Source organism: Glycine max, chromosome 19, assembly GCF_000004515.6.
Source record: "Glycine max cultivar Williams 82 chromosome 19, Glycine_max_v4.0, whole genome shotgun sequence".
Lineage (NCBI taxonomy): Eukaryota > Viridiplantae > Streptophyta > Magnoliopsida > Fabales > Fabaceae > Glycine > Glycine max.
In genome coordinates this window covers 51,248,335-51,265,865 of record NC_038255.2, presented here as the reverse complement: position 1 = coordinate 51,265,865, position 17,531 = coordinate 51,248,335, and the positions used below count along the sequence as shown (strand labels likewise).

Sequence of the window (17,531 nt, the reverse complement as noted above, 5' to 3'; positions counted from 1 at the left end):
TACTATCAACTGAAAATTCATTATAGCCGTATTGAATCTTTTTTCCCCCCTTAACAAATACTATAAAAGTAAGATTGAAAATTATAATAAAAGTATAAAACATTCCATATTGTTAAAATAATTCGATAAAGATCAAGGGAATTCAGCTCAGTTAATTATACAGTAAAAAAAACGAATTCAATGGAGTATTAAATGTTTCCTAAACAATACTTAAAAATATGCCAACAGGCTCGATCTTTGAAGTATGATTAGTTGGTAAGGGCGGGATTCCATTATCTTAACCAATTGTTTTGATATTGAGATTTGAAGACTTAATAAGAGAACTCTACTTTTTCTTTTTTGATAATCAAAACTTTATTAGAATTAAACAAAGTATATGGGGTACCTTGAGAGCATATTTGGGGGAATTGAAATTTCTTATTTTAGTTATTTTTGTAGAAAAAAAGTTGTTTGAAAAATAATCAAGTGTTTGGGACAATAGCTGAAATTTGCTAAAAAAGTTTTTTTTAAAAAAAAGTTAATTTTCATGCATAAATTTTTTTGAAGCTTATGATTATTTATCAACAATTTTTCTATTCCAAAAAATGTTATTTCCAAGTTACTCCAAAAATTTCCATTAGCTTTTTTCCCTTCAATTTCGTACATAACCTTTTTGTAATTTACTATGTAAAAATTGATTTTTTTTTTGTATTCCAATGAAATTATTATTTATTAAATAGTTTTTCAGCAAACTTGACCCAAACAAAAATTAATTGTGACTATAATCGATTGTGATAATAATAATAATCAATTATATATATATAATCTCATATTAAAATAATTAAATTTTTGTAATTGTCTCAAACACGTACACCAGCAATTGATTTATAAGGCCAAATCAAAGGACTAAATAGAGAAAAGTTACAAGATTAATATACCAATAAAAAAATAGCATTGAGAACTGCACATCTTAGCCTTAAATTTGGTTCATGACCTACCCTTTATCAAATCCAAAACACCATTAAAGTCTAAATTAAGGGACACTTTTTGAATCACAATTTTATTATGCATATTCTAAAGTACTCCCTCCTTCGTTCCCATTGTAAGTGTTGTCTTAAGTATTTTCTTATTCCCTAGCCTATTAATTTTATAAATCATTTGTACTAGAATGTATTTGATAATTAAATAATTTATCATTTAAAAATACATAAATAAATTAATTTTTTAAAGAAAAACATGGAATGGGTTTCCCTAACTCGGACGGAGATCGATGAAGTTATGTTTAAATTTTTCATTCAGTCATCGTCTAAATCCAACTATAAATCCACTCTATCTATATCGAGGATAGAGAGGACACAATTCATCCCAACCTATCTCATTACTAAGGGTAGAGTTTATGTTTAAAAAATAACTGTGCTTTCCTTAAATTTATTGCATTGCATGTGTACATGATAATATTTTTAAAATTAATTAATTCTAATGAATGAGTTTATAAACTTCTTGTACTTTCTTTCATAATCGTAGCCTCGTAGGGAATCCGAATTCCCCTACCATAAGATAATAGAGACTTGAAAAATGGAATCATAAAGTAAAATATATCAACCTGAGAGACAAAAGCATCACATATATATAACAAAGTAGCAGAACTCCTGTGGACACTATCCAACATATGTGTTTAAACTTTACATCTGATGACACGTGATTGTCGTGTAACAAAACTAATATCTTTCCTGTTTCTTGTCCATACGTATCATCATAATCACCGATGCGTATTACACAAGGATATTAAGACAGAAAACTGAGTATATTTTAATAATAACAAAACGACATGTATATAGATTCCACGCACCCAGCAATATATATAGCTTGTCTTTCAGACTTTGCAATCTTATCCGAAGAAAATGATTTTACAATTCTAGCTTATTTGATAATAAAATGGTCGAATCAAGGATAATACACCATTCTTTTCCCACAATCACATAAAAAATTCCACATTGCAAACAGATAATCATATAGGTGGTCCATATATATCGAAACTCAATATATAATATAAAGCATAATCTGAGCTTGTGGCAATATTTTAAGAGATATGACACCGTTCCCCAATACGTAATACATGTCGACATTCAATGGAATTCCAGATTTCTTCCCCACCCACTTTGTATAATAAGATGAAGGGACAAATAAGCATAGCTTAAAAGAAATTAACAATTTCTTTCAATTATTTAAACTTGTAAAGCAGCCTGTAGCCCTAGCAGCCTGAATAGACGTATAGCACTCTGGTCGGTACGTGTACATGATTTTCATCATATGGATCGCAAGGGCTAATATATGTAATTCCAATTTTTTTCTCCCTCGAGTTGTGTGGAGATAGTTCCATTATTGGCACGTTTCAGCTTGTTTTTTAATGGGGAAGAGAAAGGAAAATACAGTAACATTTCTTTTTGCTTCTTGCTATTTTCCAATATTATATACAGTGAAAGCTATGTAATTAAATTTAATTAGCCTTTTATCATTTGGGACCAAACTATAAAATGTAAAGTGGAGTTACTTTATGATCTATATGCTGGTGGGCCAATCCAATTGACTGCTACCAATATACTGGCCTGGGTGGCGTATAGTTAATAGAAATCAGTAGCATTTTTACTAATTAAAGCAATTGAAAAATTAACAATCCAATTAATTCAGTCTATACTCTGGCACGGCATATTTTATTTCGAATGGAATGAAATTTTGAAAGCATTTTTTTTCCAGAAAGTAATGTAGGATCCAATAATGGAGTTTTATAACTATAATTTCAATAGTTACTTGGACTCAACCCTGGTTATGTAAATAACTAAGTTTATTATATATGTACCATAATATATTCAATTTTATTATGTATGAAAAATTAAAAACTTCAATTTCTCTTAAAAGAAAAATATAATTTATGAAGTGATCATGCATTTGGGGAGATATCATAAACGTAATTCACAAATCAGAAGGGAAAACTATAATAAAATTAATCACTCTAAGATGGAATTTAGTAGATGATGATCCCTCACAGCCCCATAATCAAAATTCAAAGGATTAAATGGAAAATTTATTGTAGCTAGCCGTCCTATATGAAGAAGAAACCTTGGCCTTTAAATTATGACAAAGATGTTAGATTTTAATCCCCTGTTCGTTATAAAATTGAAATCAGGACCATAGACCGCAGTGTGTTGTTGCACATGCAATGCCTGAGATTCGTGCCATAGCTGTTTGGTAACGTTAATTGGCTAGTACCCCAAAATTTATTATAGGAGAAATTAATACTCTTGCAAACGAAGGATGTCTATAGATCAATATATCAAACACCGAATAAAACTTAGCAGTTACATATTAAAGACAGAAGATAGTTTTATAGGTAAAGTTGTGACTTGTGACTTGTTGGTCATGGGTTCGAATCCGGTTACATATGCAAGGGTAAGACTGCGTACAACATTCCTCCCCCATACCTTGCATAGGGAAGAGTCTCTGGACAATGGGGTACTAAGTTTTTTTTATATTATAATTGCAGTAAAAAATTATATTATAATAACTTCACTCTTGAACCTGAGTTGATCTTTTATTATACTTTTAATTTTTTCAAAATACATGAAAAATTACAAGTACATTAAAACTTATTTTAAAAATTTTCACTTCCCGTCATATAATACTTATTTTATATTTTAAAGTACTATCAAATTATTAATTATATTCATATATATCTTTTATATTAATTTTTTTACATTAAGATTTTAAATTCTAAAATTTTAACATTAATTATTTTAATCAATTTGGGCTTTCACTTTAGTCCTTGTCTTTGTGAAAGTCATGAATTTGATGTCATTTTAGAACATGATGTAATTAGGCTTCTTTTACACCACTAATTAACTACGGTTAAAAAAATATTTATTTTGTTAAAAAAAGACTAATTTGATCGACGGTTTATAACTCAGATTATTTTGAAGTTTTAATAATTTTAGGAACTCCATTACAAAAAAGAAAATAGTAACTCCAGCAATAAAAAAAGGGGACTGACTTGATATCAAACTACAATATTGAGAACTAAAATAATGATTCACTCTTTTTTTTCTTCTTTAAATTTAAATCAATTATATTTTTCTTAAATAAGATTCTCATATAATTTATGAGATATTGACTAAATTTGTACATTTTAAATCGTTCTTGTCTTCCTTTTAAAAAAAAATCGTCCTTGTCGATCTTTTTTATACAGAGGTCATTTTTCATGGGAGGTAATTGGACCATTATTTGAATTAATAGTTATAGATAAATTTAAATTATTGGTCCCACTATTAAATTTTAATTGGTACCACTATTGAATCATAATAAATTTTCAAAATTAAAGCAGCACTTAATTACGATATTGAACTTTTTCAGGTTATTTAATTGTGATAAAGGAGAGGAATAAGCATATAGAATCATAGGGGGTATAAAGTCATTCGAGAATATCTGGAAACATAAATTTATAAAGAAAAAACAGAGAGAGAGAGAGAGAGAATCTCTCAACAACCGCAGTATTAACTGGAACTTGAAGCATGAAAATGAAAATTTTCGAATATATTTATGAAGATAATTTAATTAAAGTATAGTATTTTTATTTACTAAAATCATAACGTGTTTTTTTTAAATACATTCTATATTTTTTATTCACTTATTTGATTTTTATTTTATATTTTATTTGCTAACCACATTAATTAGTGCGTATTTTATTTCTGATAATATATAATCTTTCAAATTATTGAAACGTAGGAAAATGTTTTCTAAAATAAATTAACACCAAACGATGATTAAATTATTTGCTTATAAAGTTCAACTAAATACAATTTATACAAATTAAAAATTATAAAAATCAACTTTTCATCATAGTAATTGACACAAAAATAATAAACCAGCAGGAGTTTTAAATTTACAAGAGAAACATTTTCCACTAAACTATTTAAATAATTAATTAATAAATAAAAAAGCTACCAAGAAAATATTATTTAGAAAAAATGAGCGTGAATATTTTCTGTAATAATTCTAAGGAGTAAATATCTTTTTATGAATAAAATTTAAATATATAAAAAATGTTTTTGTCTCAAACTATTTTTTGAAAATTTACTTCTAGTCTCTAAGCAATTTTTTTAGCATTTTTAGTTTATATATTTTTCATTTGGTTAATATTTTGAGTTCATATTAATTGACAACACATTATCAAATAGTTTAATATGATAGTTACACATATTTTTATTTTAGATAAATCATGTTTCAAATCTCCATTGAACTAGTTTTATATCATCATCAACTAACAAGTTTTACTAGTTGATAATGTGATAAGTCAAGTGATTACAAACATGACTATTACATCATCACTAAATGGTAACAGAAATTAAAAATGCTAATGAAAAAAAATAATATAAGATTAAAAAACAAAAATTATTTAAAAACTAAAAATGAATTTTGCAAAAAATTTAGAGATAAACATATTTAACTCTAATTCTAAATATGTTAACCCAAATTGTTATAGCAGGATATTATTATTATATTCTGTCCCTAAGTCTCATTTTTAACAGGAGTATCCATTACTACAAGGGCAATAATTTTGAAAATAAAAATAGTTATTTAAAGTAATAAAATATATTTATAATATTCAATGTTATAATTATTTTAATTCAAATATTAAATATGTAACTGTATTATTATGTATTAAATATCAGCAGACAAAATCATCACCTATTTATCTGAGGACTCGATAGAATTGTATCCCGTGAAAAAATGCCTGTAATCTGTGGAAAAAATATATTATTATGAGCACGTAACATTTGATAGAGTCATCGAACGCACGCGCACACAACAAAAGCCGGAAAAGTCAAACTATAGCGTCAAAGTTCGTAGCCTTTTCTTACTTACAAAGCCATAATAATAATAATAATAATAATAATAATATATTATTTTCCTCCTAATTATCATTTAAGTATTCGTTAATTAAATCATTTTTTTTTACTACTTCAGCTTAGTTTTCTACTTTCCCTCTTACTCTCTCTCTCTCTCTCATAATCCCATCCCAACTCTATGGTTTACTACTCCATCCTTGAATATCTATATAAAGCCCCCACCCTTCTTTATCCTCTTCGTAATAAGGCAAAACCCTCTCTCTCTCTCTCTCTCTCTCTCAATTTGTTTACCTCTTCAACTCAACCACACTTCTAAGATCAAAAGCTACCTTTGTTGCTTTGAGTTTGAACTTTGAATCAATCAATCAATCAAAGTGGGTGGTGACTCATGGAAGTGAAAGGAAGGATAAGCAACTCCACCATCACCACCACCACAATCCAAAGTGAGGATGAGATGGACCTTCGAAGAGGTCCTTGGACCGTCGATGAGGATCTTGCTCTCATCAATTACATTGCTAATCATGGTGAAGGTCGATGGAACTCCCTAGCTCGTTCAGCTGGTAATTAATAATATACATAAACCTTTTTCTTTCTTTCTAAGTTTTTATCCCAATATAATACTATACCATAGGATACAAGTGATATATTTCATGATTGCAATTGTTGACACGAAAATTAGTTCCACTATTTTCTTCAACACCGCCTTTCTATCTTCTACACCTCTATGATTATTGTGGTGTGAAAAGCCCTTCTCACTTTCTCGTCCCGTTTCATCACCAATCAATTTCTTTGGGGGTAGAAAAGCCAAAGTTTGCGGTTTTCTAATATATATGAAGAGCATCATGATATGGTAGTGGATTATGTTAGCCAGGACTTTATAATATGGCACATACTTGTTCGTGGTGGGGCATAAAAATGAAATATGTAATTATAGGTTGTCGATAGTTGCTTGTCCGCATCCCCCATTCATGAAAAATGAAAAAAAGGAGTTATATGAATTGATACCACAACTAAAAAAAATCATATATTTGTACAGAAAAAATAAAAGTACCATAAAGGAAAAAAGAAAATGCTCTTTCTTTATTTCCTTCATTATAGTAGTATTTTGCTCCCTTAGAACTTTACCAATACAAGCAATTTCATTTTGTTGCAGGACTCAAACGAACTGGCAAGAGCTGCAGATTGAGATGGTTGAATTATTTGCGTCCCGATGTTCGACGTGGCAACATCACACTTGAAGAACAGCTTCTTATTCTCGAGCTCCATGGTCGCTGGGGAAACCGGTAATAAAAAATTAATATTTACTGATAAGAAAATTTTTTTTTTCTTGCATTTTTCATTACATATATTAATTTTTTTTCTTCATCTCTTTTTCTTTCACCCATACACTTAAAATAAGGTTTTACATTTTCCAAAATTAAATATGCATGCAAGATGCAACCAAACATTATACCCTTTTTTTTAAATTAAATTATTCATGATTATTAATCTAAATTCCCAGATTGTGATTTAGTTATATTGATTTGATCAGATGGTCTAAAATTGCTCAATATTTGCCTGGAAGAACCGATAATGAGATAAAGAATTATTGGAGAACCCGTGTCCAAAAGCAAGCCAAGCAACTCAAATGTGACGTGAATAGCAAGCAATTCAAGGATGCCATGCGCTACCTTTGGATGCCAAGGCTGGTGGAGCGCATTCAAGCCGCCGCCGCGGCCGCCACCACTGCCACGGCCACCGTGGGTTCTCCAACGGCATCAGCTAGTGCTACTACAACCATCACCACTAACAACAACGCCACCACATACAACTACGAGAACAACAACAACAACAACCTTAACAACAGTTTTGAAGTGCACAGTGGGAACATGATGTTGAGAAATCCAGCAATCATGAACATTAATAATTTTGTTGGTTCACACAGTTACACTCCAGAGAATAATAGCACGGGTGCCTCATCGGATTCATTTGGTGCTCAGGTTTCGCCTGTCTCGGACTTGACTCAGGATTATTACAATAATGTCACGGTTGAGAATAATAACAACAACAATAACCCTAATCCTGAGTATTACCAACAAGCACATGATCAATTGAGTTTCTTAGACTGCATCACAAGCCCTTCAGGGTTGTTCGATTTCCAGTCCATGGAACCAAACACCCCGTGGATTCAGAGTAATGTTGGGGACACGTCAACCAACGGTTTCTGGAATGTTGAAAACATGTTGCTCTTTCAACAACTCTCTGACAACATGTGAAACATCAATTCGTAGGAGAATTCATGGTGAGAGGGACTAAAAAAACTGTGAAGGGTTGTGAAATTTACAGATGATAAAATTATATAATTAAGTAGAAAAATGAGCAAATAGAATAAATTCATATGTAGGACACACGTAGGATCCACGACATGGACATAGATTTTAAACTAAGGACACTCTAAGAGCAAAGAGAAGGAAACTGTGAATTATTTTTAAGTTTAATTTGTACGGACTTTTTTTTTTCTTTGATTTTCCTTATTTTTAGAGGGGGTGGGGAAATATTTGTAATTTGAGCTTTCTTTATAGTATAAGATTCCATTCTTTGAAATTATTAATCTCTGTTCTGCAGTTTTGTTTTGATTCCGATCTTAATTCCCTAGCTAGCTAGAGATCACTAGTAGTAGTGAGTGCATTATGGATGCATGATCGTACAAATTAATTAAATTATATTATAACCTAAAGACGTGTGCATAATTGACTCCACACAACAAACCCGAACCCTTTATTTCATTTGTCAATTCCCTATTACAACTGTTATATTTATATACTTACATATAAGTAATTATAAGTAATCCCACTTTCTGAACCTTGTCCACGGGACCTGAACCAAACCCCGCAAAGTGTATTTCTAGATCGTTAAAAAAGAGGTGGAAAGCAATTGTAATTTTTTTAGACGTGGTCTTGTATTATTGGTATGTTCAAGTTGGCCCTTAGCGACAAAACTTACAAAAGTTTAAACATAAGCCTCCATTATTACCATCGTTATAATGATCTTAAAGCTTCAATTTGCCAGCTAAGTACGATTCCAAGGACCCTACCCCAAATTTCTCTCACGCTTTGTTGGATTTCGTACGAACATAGCTCCACTGATCCAAAATTACCAACTTTCAGTCCAATCCATACAAGCCAAGATGCCCTCAAGGGTAATTTCGTAAATCCCTGCGCTGCACGTGCAAGGTTCATGAGTTGCAAAACGTGAAGGAATAGTAGAGAGAAGGAGGGAGGAGATGGTGGTGGCGGCGGGGAATCTTTGTAGGCCGCGTGCCTATACGAGAAGCCATCCATGTGGTCCCGTAGAAAGAGGTGTTTAGAACTTGCCACGCGTAATATTATATTATATTCCAAATATAATAAACTAATACAGTAATTTTTTAAATGATTTTTTTTTTGTTAATCAGTATGTTTAAAACATTAATTAAGAAATTAAAATAACAAATATTTATTATGAAAATAATAGAAGAATGTAAAAATTTACCACAACATAATTTTACACCATTAATTCAATAAAATATATATTTTATTTTAATCAATATTCAAATAACATTCCCTAGTATTTGTTTTGTTAACAGAAAAAGATTGAAAGTGGCAGAAATAATAAGTTGCGTACCTTAATTAGGGTTCGTGGATCGACAGGACCGTGGCACTTGAAGCCGCAATCGACACATAGAGTATTCATATTGCTCTTCCCTCTCTTTCCTTTAATATACTACTGGTATTAATTATTCGTATAGTACAACCCACCGAATTTCTTATAACAAAAAATGTAATTTCTATGCAGTAAGGATGACCAAATAATCTAATATACTGGGTTCACAGCAAGGGTAAGGGAAATGTATGTAATAGCTGGTATTGAATAGGATGTGTTTATCGTAGGGGACGTGAAGGAACATAGCAAGGGATGTGTACTTAGCTAGTATTGCAGAGTCATGAGGAACTTATGAATTATCTACTTTAATGTTTGTGTGTAATGGGTTTTGGGTACCCTTGTACCCATAATATTAATAATATTTGGCTGATAAAAAAAAATATGTTTTTTTTACAATTTTTTAGTTGTTTTCTATGTATTGAACTAGTTAATTATATAAAATGACACGAAAAGACATTTATATAACTTATTTTATGTTGTAGACAATACATATATTTAGGTAATTATATCAAACATTATTTTTTCAAGCATAAGATCGTACTCAAGATTTTACTGGAGAATTAAGGGTGTAATATCCAAAACTAACCACGTGTTTGTAAAAGAAAATAATGTTTTTAATAATGATAATTAAAGTGTAATGTTTATATATATTTTTATTTAAACTACTAAAGTAATTCTATATGAAAACGATAAATATTTTTTAACCAATATTCTTATAACAAGTGTCCACACACAAAAAAAAATCGAGTTTAGTCAATTGGAACGTGACAATTAAGTATCCCTTTACTCAAAACATTATAGTTCATTGTAATTAACTGAATAATTGGTCAGCCAAGGCAAGTAATTAACCGTCTCGGCTCATTATATATATATATATATATATATTAATGAGGCAATAAGGTAATACTTAGCTTAAATTATTCAAATACTGCAGTATGTGCTTTATTTATTTATTTTGATCGAGCATGTATGTTTCAGTTGAGTAGGTGTAAATTGATGAATGTTAACATCTTTTAGTTAGTATTCCTTTACACTAAATAAACTTATGAGTGACCCCTGATAAAGATACGTATGAGAAACGTATTCCGATATGCAAGTTGAGTATACATAAAAGAAGAAAGTACATAACTGGACTCCACCACAACCCAAACGGTGCGCTAGCTAAGACTTTTTAAGTTTTTATCCTTGAGCCACATTTGAGAGTTCTTGCAATGTTCGTCCACGTACGATTCTAACCCGGAGAAGAGTACTTCGTAGTCAATAAGTAGGGCCCACGTGGGCATGGAAGAACCAAAGCCCAGAGGAACATGTGGAACTAAATTTTGATTGCACCATTAAGGTATCTGAAATATGTGTGATGATGTTATGGCCACATTCCATCTCAACACTGTTGGAAAGGCACTCCTCGAGTTCCTTACAATGAACCTGTGCCCTTTAAGCTTATCAGGTCACCACAGTCACGTGGTCACCATTTTTTGGATTACCACAATAACACATAATAACACCGTTTATTTGTTAATTTTGGTCCTGTGTTTTTCTAATAATGATGATCCATAAATTTAAAAAAAATACTTATTTTAAACTTTAAAATTATTATGGTACATCACATTGATTCTTAATTTATGGAACATAATAAATTGGTTTTTTTAAATGATAAATTGATATCATCTTAAAAATTACTACTATTATTTTTTATATAAACCACATATACTTTTTTTATGAAAAATAATCTTATTCTTCAACTTATATGTGATTATTTCATTTTAATCGGTAGTTTCCAAGAGATTGATCTGACATTTTTGTATGTGAATGTAAATTATTTTCCTCAAAACTATTCATTAAACTAAAATAAACACTTACAAATTAATTATACAATTAATATTTTACGAGTTAATAAAAAAAACAAACTTAGTGACACTCTATTTTTATAAAGGGCAACAAAGTTTAATTATATAACACACAAATAAACAATATAAATATAAATATTTAATATTTTATATTAGCAGTTGAATAAGTCTCCCCTCTCGCGGTGGACCTCTTTCCTTTCATCCCCTGTCATGACGAAAGGGGATCCATTCCACTTTTTGTACAATATTTTATGCATTAAATACTTAGAATTATATACATAATAACAGTATATTATATATATATATATATATATATATATATATATATATATATATATATATATATATATATATATATATATATTGACAGACCTATATGCGTTAGAGGTGGATAAATGTATCTCTTTATTTTAATAAAATTACATATATTTATCTTAAAATTATATAATTTATACCACTAATGGATGTTTGAACTTGTTATTGTTAGAACAAATCTCTTTTAACCTGTGATATTACAAACTACAAAGAAACACAGGTTATTAATAAAATGCGAAAATTACAGATCAAAACATACCTCCAGCCATTGCTATGAAGAGTTTCTTGTTTTGGTTCTTCCAAGCTCTCTCTCTTCCACTCTCTAGATGGTGTATAAGACTGAATTCGAAGGGATGAGCTCAGGGACCAAATTCATGTGCTTATATAGGCATTCTACCATCAAGAATGCATTTATCAGCCATTACCACTCATTATTGGCTGTTACAATTCTTTATTGGCCATTATCATCCATTAACAACCATTCAAAATGGCTTTCAAAACTGATGAGCGTTACAAAATTTCAAAATGTTATGACCAGGAATTATTACATTCTCCCACTTGGTCCAAACATTTTGACTTAATGCTCAATCTTCTTAAGAAATGAATATATGAATCATAGTGATAGTTCCTCTTATAACGAGTAATATCATCTATGTATTACAATATACTCAATTTCCCAAGCAGTATACTTAAAGTGGTAATAAAACTTCATGAATAAACCCAATGTTTATTCTTGGTCCAAAACATAATTTTTCTCAAATAAATCAATGTGCACCAAAATATGAGAAAATATCATAATATAAAAGTTTCAATTTTTACATATATGTATACAATCATAAATTGGAACCAAGTCCCATTCTTTCTACATGATCCTTAAATTTAAACGGTGGCATGCCTTTAGTTAAAGGATCAGCGATCATCAACTCAGTGCTTATATGCTCAATGACCACTTTCTTGTCTTTTACTCTTTCTCTAATGGCTAAGTACTTAATGTCGATGTGCTTACTTCGACTTCCACTTTTGTTATTCTTAGCCATAAAGACAGCAGCTGAGTTATCGCAAAAAATTCTTAAAGGCCTTGAAATAGTATCAATTATCTTCAGCCCAGAAATGAAACTTTTAAGCCATACACCATGTGATGTAGCCTCAAAACAAGAGACAAACTCAGCTTCCATGGTAGAAGTAGCAGTCAAAGACTGCTTAACACTCCTCCATGAAATAGCTCCACCAGCCATCATGAAAATGTACCCAGATGTTGATCTACGAGAGTCAACACAACCAGCAAAGTCTGAGTCTGAATAACCAATCGCATCTAGATTGTCTGTCTGTCTATACATAAGCATGTAATCTTTGGTCCCTTGAAGGTACCTCAACACTTTCTTAGCAGCTCTCCAGTGGTCAATACCTGGATTACTCTGATATCTTCCTAACATTCCAACTGCAAAAGCAATGTCAGGCCTTGTGCATACTTGAGTATACATGAGGCTTCCAACAACTGAAGCATAAGGAATGTTTTTCATTTGTTCCCTCTCAAAGTCATTCTTTGGACATTGGTTCAAATTAAACCTATCACCCTTCACAATGGGAGCAACACTTGGTGAACAATCTTTCATCCGAAATCTCTCTAGAATTTTGTTAATATAGGTTTCCTGTGATAGACCCAAAATACCTCGAGATCTATCTCTATGAATCTTAATGCCGATGACATAAGATGCATCACCCATATCCTTCATGTCAAAATTCTTAGAGAGAAATTGTTTCACCTCATGTAGCAAACCCCGATCATTGGCTGCAAGTAAAATATCATCTACATATAAAACAAGAAAACATATTTTACTCCCACTAACCTTGTGGTATATGCATTGATCCATGGGGTTTTCATCAAAACCAAATGAAGAAATTATCCCATGAAACTTAAGGTACCACTGACGGGAAGCTTGTTTTAAACCATATATAGATTTATTAAGCTTGCAAACCAAATGCTCACCACTATTAGAGGAGAAACCTTCAGGTTGTTTCATATAAACCTCCTCCTCTAAATCACCATTAAGAAAAGCTGTTTTCACATCCATTTGTTGCAACTCAAGGTCAAAATGAGCAACTAATGCCAAGATTATACGAAGAGAATCTTTCTTAGATACTGGAGAAAAAGTCTCTTTATAATCTATTCCTTCCTTTTGAGTAAATCCCTTAGCAACAAGTCTTGCCTTGTATCTCTCAATGTTGCCTAATGAATCCTTTTTGGTCTTAAAGACCCATTTACATCCAATGGCCTTCGCCCCATTAGGCAACTCTACAAGGTTCCAAACTTTGTTACTCTGCATGGAACTCATCTCATCCTTCATGGCATCATACCATAAATTTGACTCTTTACAACTCATGGCTTGATCAAAAGTTTCAGGATCATTTTCAGCTCCAATATTATAGTCAGATTCTTGCAAATATACAATATAATCACTAGGAATAGCTGATTTTCTTACTCTAGTAGACCTCCTTAATGTTGCATCAACATTTTCTTGGGGATCATGTTGTTCAACTGGTTGTTCATCATTTTCATGAATTTGATGATCAACTTGATCTACTGGATTATCAACAACAGTTTGTGGAATGCCAATCATGTGTTGTTCATCATCCCTTTGAACTTGAGGGGTATGAATTACAACCAATCTTTCATTTGACGTGGAAGGTTGAGATTCTATATAATCAATTTCAGAACCTAAGTCCCTCAATTGATCACTCCCACTGATCAAATCATTTTCAATAAATTTGGCATTTCTTGATTCCACAATCCTAGTAATATGATGTGGACAATAAAACCTATAACCTTTAGACCTTTCGGCATATCCAATGAAATACCCACTAATGGTCCTCGGGTCAAGTTTCTTCTCTTGTGGGTTATATATTCTCACCTCAGACAGACAACCCCAAACGCGCATATGTTTCAAACTCGGTTTCCAACCTTTAAATAACTCAAAAGGTGTCTTTGGGACAGCCTTGGTTGGAACACGATTTAATATATACGCTGCCGTCTTTAGTGCTTCAGCCCACAAGGATTTAGGAAGATTGGAGTTGCTAAGCATACTCCGCACCATGTCCAATAATGTTCGGTTCCTTCTTTCTGCCACACCATTCTGATTCGGAGAACCAGGCATAGTGTATTGGGCAACAATCCCATGTTCTTGAAGGAACTTTGCAAAGGGACCAGGTGCTTGTCCATTCTCAGTATACCTGCCATAGTATTCTCCACCTCTATCTGATCTCACTATTTTTATTTGCTTGCCACATTGGTTCTCAACTTCAGCCTTAAAGACTTTGAAGACATCCAATGCTTCGTATTTGTTATGAAGCAAATAAACATTCATATATCGTGAATAATCATCTATAAAGGTGATAAAATATTTCTGACCATGTGCATCCATATCTGGACAACAAATATCAGTATGAATTATTTCTAATATGCTTGAACTCCTATTAGCACCTTTCTTAGACATGTTGGTCTGCTTACCCTTAATGCAGTCCATACAAGTCTTAAAGTCAGCAAAATCTAGAGTATTGAGTACCCCATCTTTCACTAACCTTTTAATCCTCTCAATGGAGATATGTCCTAATCTCCGGTGCCATAACATAGAGGAATTCTCATTAATATTACACCTTTTAATACCAGTTTGAACATGCATAGAACTATAAGTGGCATTATTTTGTAAACCAAGAAGATAAAGACCATCAGACAATATACCATTCCCAACACATTCAGAATTATAAAATAACTCAAATGATGTGTCTTTGAAATTAAAGGAATATCCAAACGGTACAAGCCTTGAAATAGAAATCAAGTTTCGGGAAAAACTTGGTACATAAAAAGTCCTTTCTAATTTTAAAATAAAGCCACTACTTAAAGTCAAAATGCAAGTTCCAATGGCCTCCACATGTGAGCCTAGCTTATTGCCTGATAAAATGCTTTGCTCACTTCCCACTGGTTTCCTTAGGTTTTGCATACCCTGTAAAGAATTTGCAATATGAATAGTAGATCCAGAATCAATCCACCAGGTGTTAATATTAACACTAACCATATTAGATTCATAACATACTAATGAGATTGATTTACCTTTCTTCTCAAGCCATTTCTGGAATCCGGGGCAATTCTTTTTCATGTGTCCCTTCTTCTTGCAAAAGAAACACTTTGCCACCTTCTTAATATCAGCTTGAGGTGGTATTTTACCATTCCCCTTCTGATAAGCTTGAGACTTAATTGCTTTGTTCTTCCCATAAGCAGTAGTCAGTAGTGCACTCTCACCCATCTCCATTACAAGCCTTTCTTCTTCCTGAACACACATGGTCATTAATTCATTGATAGACCATTTATCTTTATGTGTGTTGTAGGAAATCTTAAATGGCCCATATTCATGCGGAAGGGTGTTCAAAATGAAATGCACTAGGAAGGACTCAGACATATCAACCTCTAGTTTCTTAAGTTGAGCTGAAATATCTCGCATTTTCATGATGTACTCACGCACACCTTTCACACTGGTGAGCCGAAGAGAAGAAAACTTCATGATCAAGGTGCTTGCTAAAGTCTTATCTGAAGTGATGAACTGGTCATCAATAGCCTTAAGCAAGTCTCGGACCTTTTCATGCTGGTCAACAGAACCACGTATCCCAGCCGAGATTTTAGTCTTAATGAACATCACGCTGAGCCGGTTGGATCGTTCCCACCGCTCATATAGCGCAACGTCAGCTGGGCTACTTTCATTTGTGATTGCAGGTGGTTCGTCTTTCCTTATAGCATAATCTATGTCCATCCACCCCAATTGTAAAAGAATTCTCTCCTTCCATATCTTATAGTTATCTCCTTTGAGTTCGGGAACATCACATTGAATATCAGAAAAATTAATAGTTTGAGAAGCTGCAAAATTCAAAGGCTTATGTCAAAATTTGAGGCATACTAATCTTAATTGTATCTTTTACCAATGTAAACATACCATAAAATTGAATCTTGTGACATAAAAATTGCCTGTGGGCTAAATTTTTAATTCAATAAGAAACAATTAAACCTTATGATAGAATAATCAAATTATTTGCTTAATATTCATGCTTTACGGGTACAATATGAAAATAATTTAATTTCTATCGTAAATTTTTACTTTATGATAAAATCGACAAATTATCCATACATCATGATGCCTGTGGGTAAATCATGAAAAATAATACGTCATTTTATCCCAATTAATTATACAGATATAATAAAAATTCTTGTGAGATAAAATTCATTATATAAGTATAATTAATTACAATATTATGTCTAATTCCTTATATGATCTTTAACCAACTTAATATATAATTTTAATCAAATATAGATGCTGTGGCTAATCCATAATTAATCAAAATCATAAAGATCACTTAGACATAAAAATTTATTATATGAGAATAAATAGTATTTTGCATTTCAAAATCAAGATACAATATAATTATGAATAAGATTCTCATATAATTTTATAATTGAAATATAATATTATGCATTTGATTTCATATATATATGCATAGAATAAAATGTTCTAGAATATATTCATGCATAAATTAAATCAAAATTCAAAAAACTGTAAAGCACAATGTGTATATAACGTATTAAAAACGACAACATATCAGAAAAGCCTTATTGGTTTAGTGGTCTGCACATACATTAGTGTTTTCGGAGTCAAGGGTTCGATACCCAGCTAGCACAAAACGTAGGAGTTTTTGTCTTTTTTTTTTTTTTTTTTTAAAACACTGTTCATCATCTTCAACCTTTAGCGGGTCAAACCCGACCCATACG

General features: G+C 31.5%; 1 protein-coding gene across 2 annotated transcripts; it reads left to right on the top strand.

The window, feature by feature from the left end:
* The first annotated feature begins 5,990 nt into the window (after nucleotides 1-5,990).
* On the top strand, nucleotides 5,991-8,492 carry LOC100305347 (MYB-like transcription factor EOBI). Of its 2 annotated transcripts, none has more exons than XM_003546253.5 (3): nucleotides 5,991-6,439; nucleotides 7,033-7,162; nucleotides 7,411-8,492. In XM_003546253.5, exons 1-3 carry the CDS (start codon nucleotides 6,268-6,270, stop codon nucleotides 8,132-8,134), a joined length of 1,026 nt encoding a protein of 341 aa, XP_003546301.1. In that variant the 5' UTR covers nucleotides 5,991-6,267; the 3' UTR covers nucleotides 8,135-8,492. The 2 variants fall into 2 exon arrangements, with proteins under 2 accessions (XP_003546301.1, XP_040868891.1); XM_041012957.1 differs by having other exon boundaries at nucleotides 6,111-6,439; nucleotides 7,444-8,492.
* Nucleotides 8,493-17,531: the final 9,039 nt, after the last annotated feature.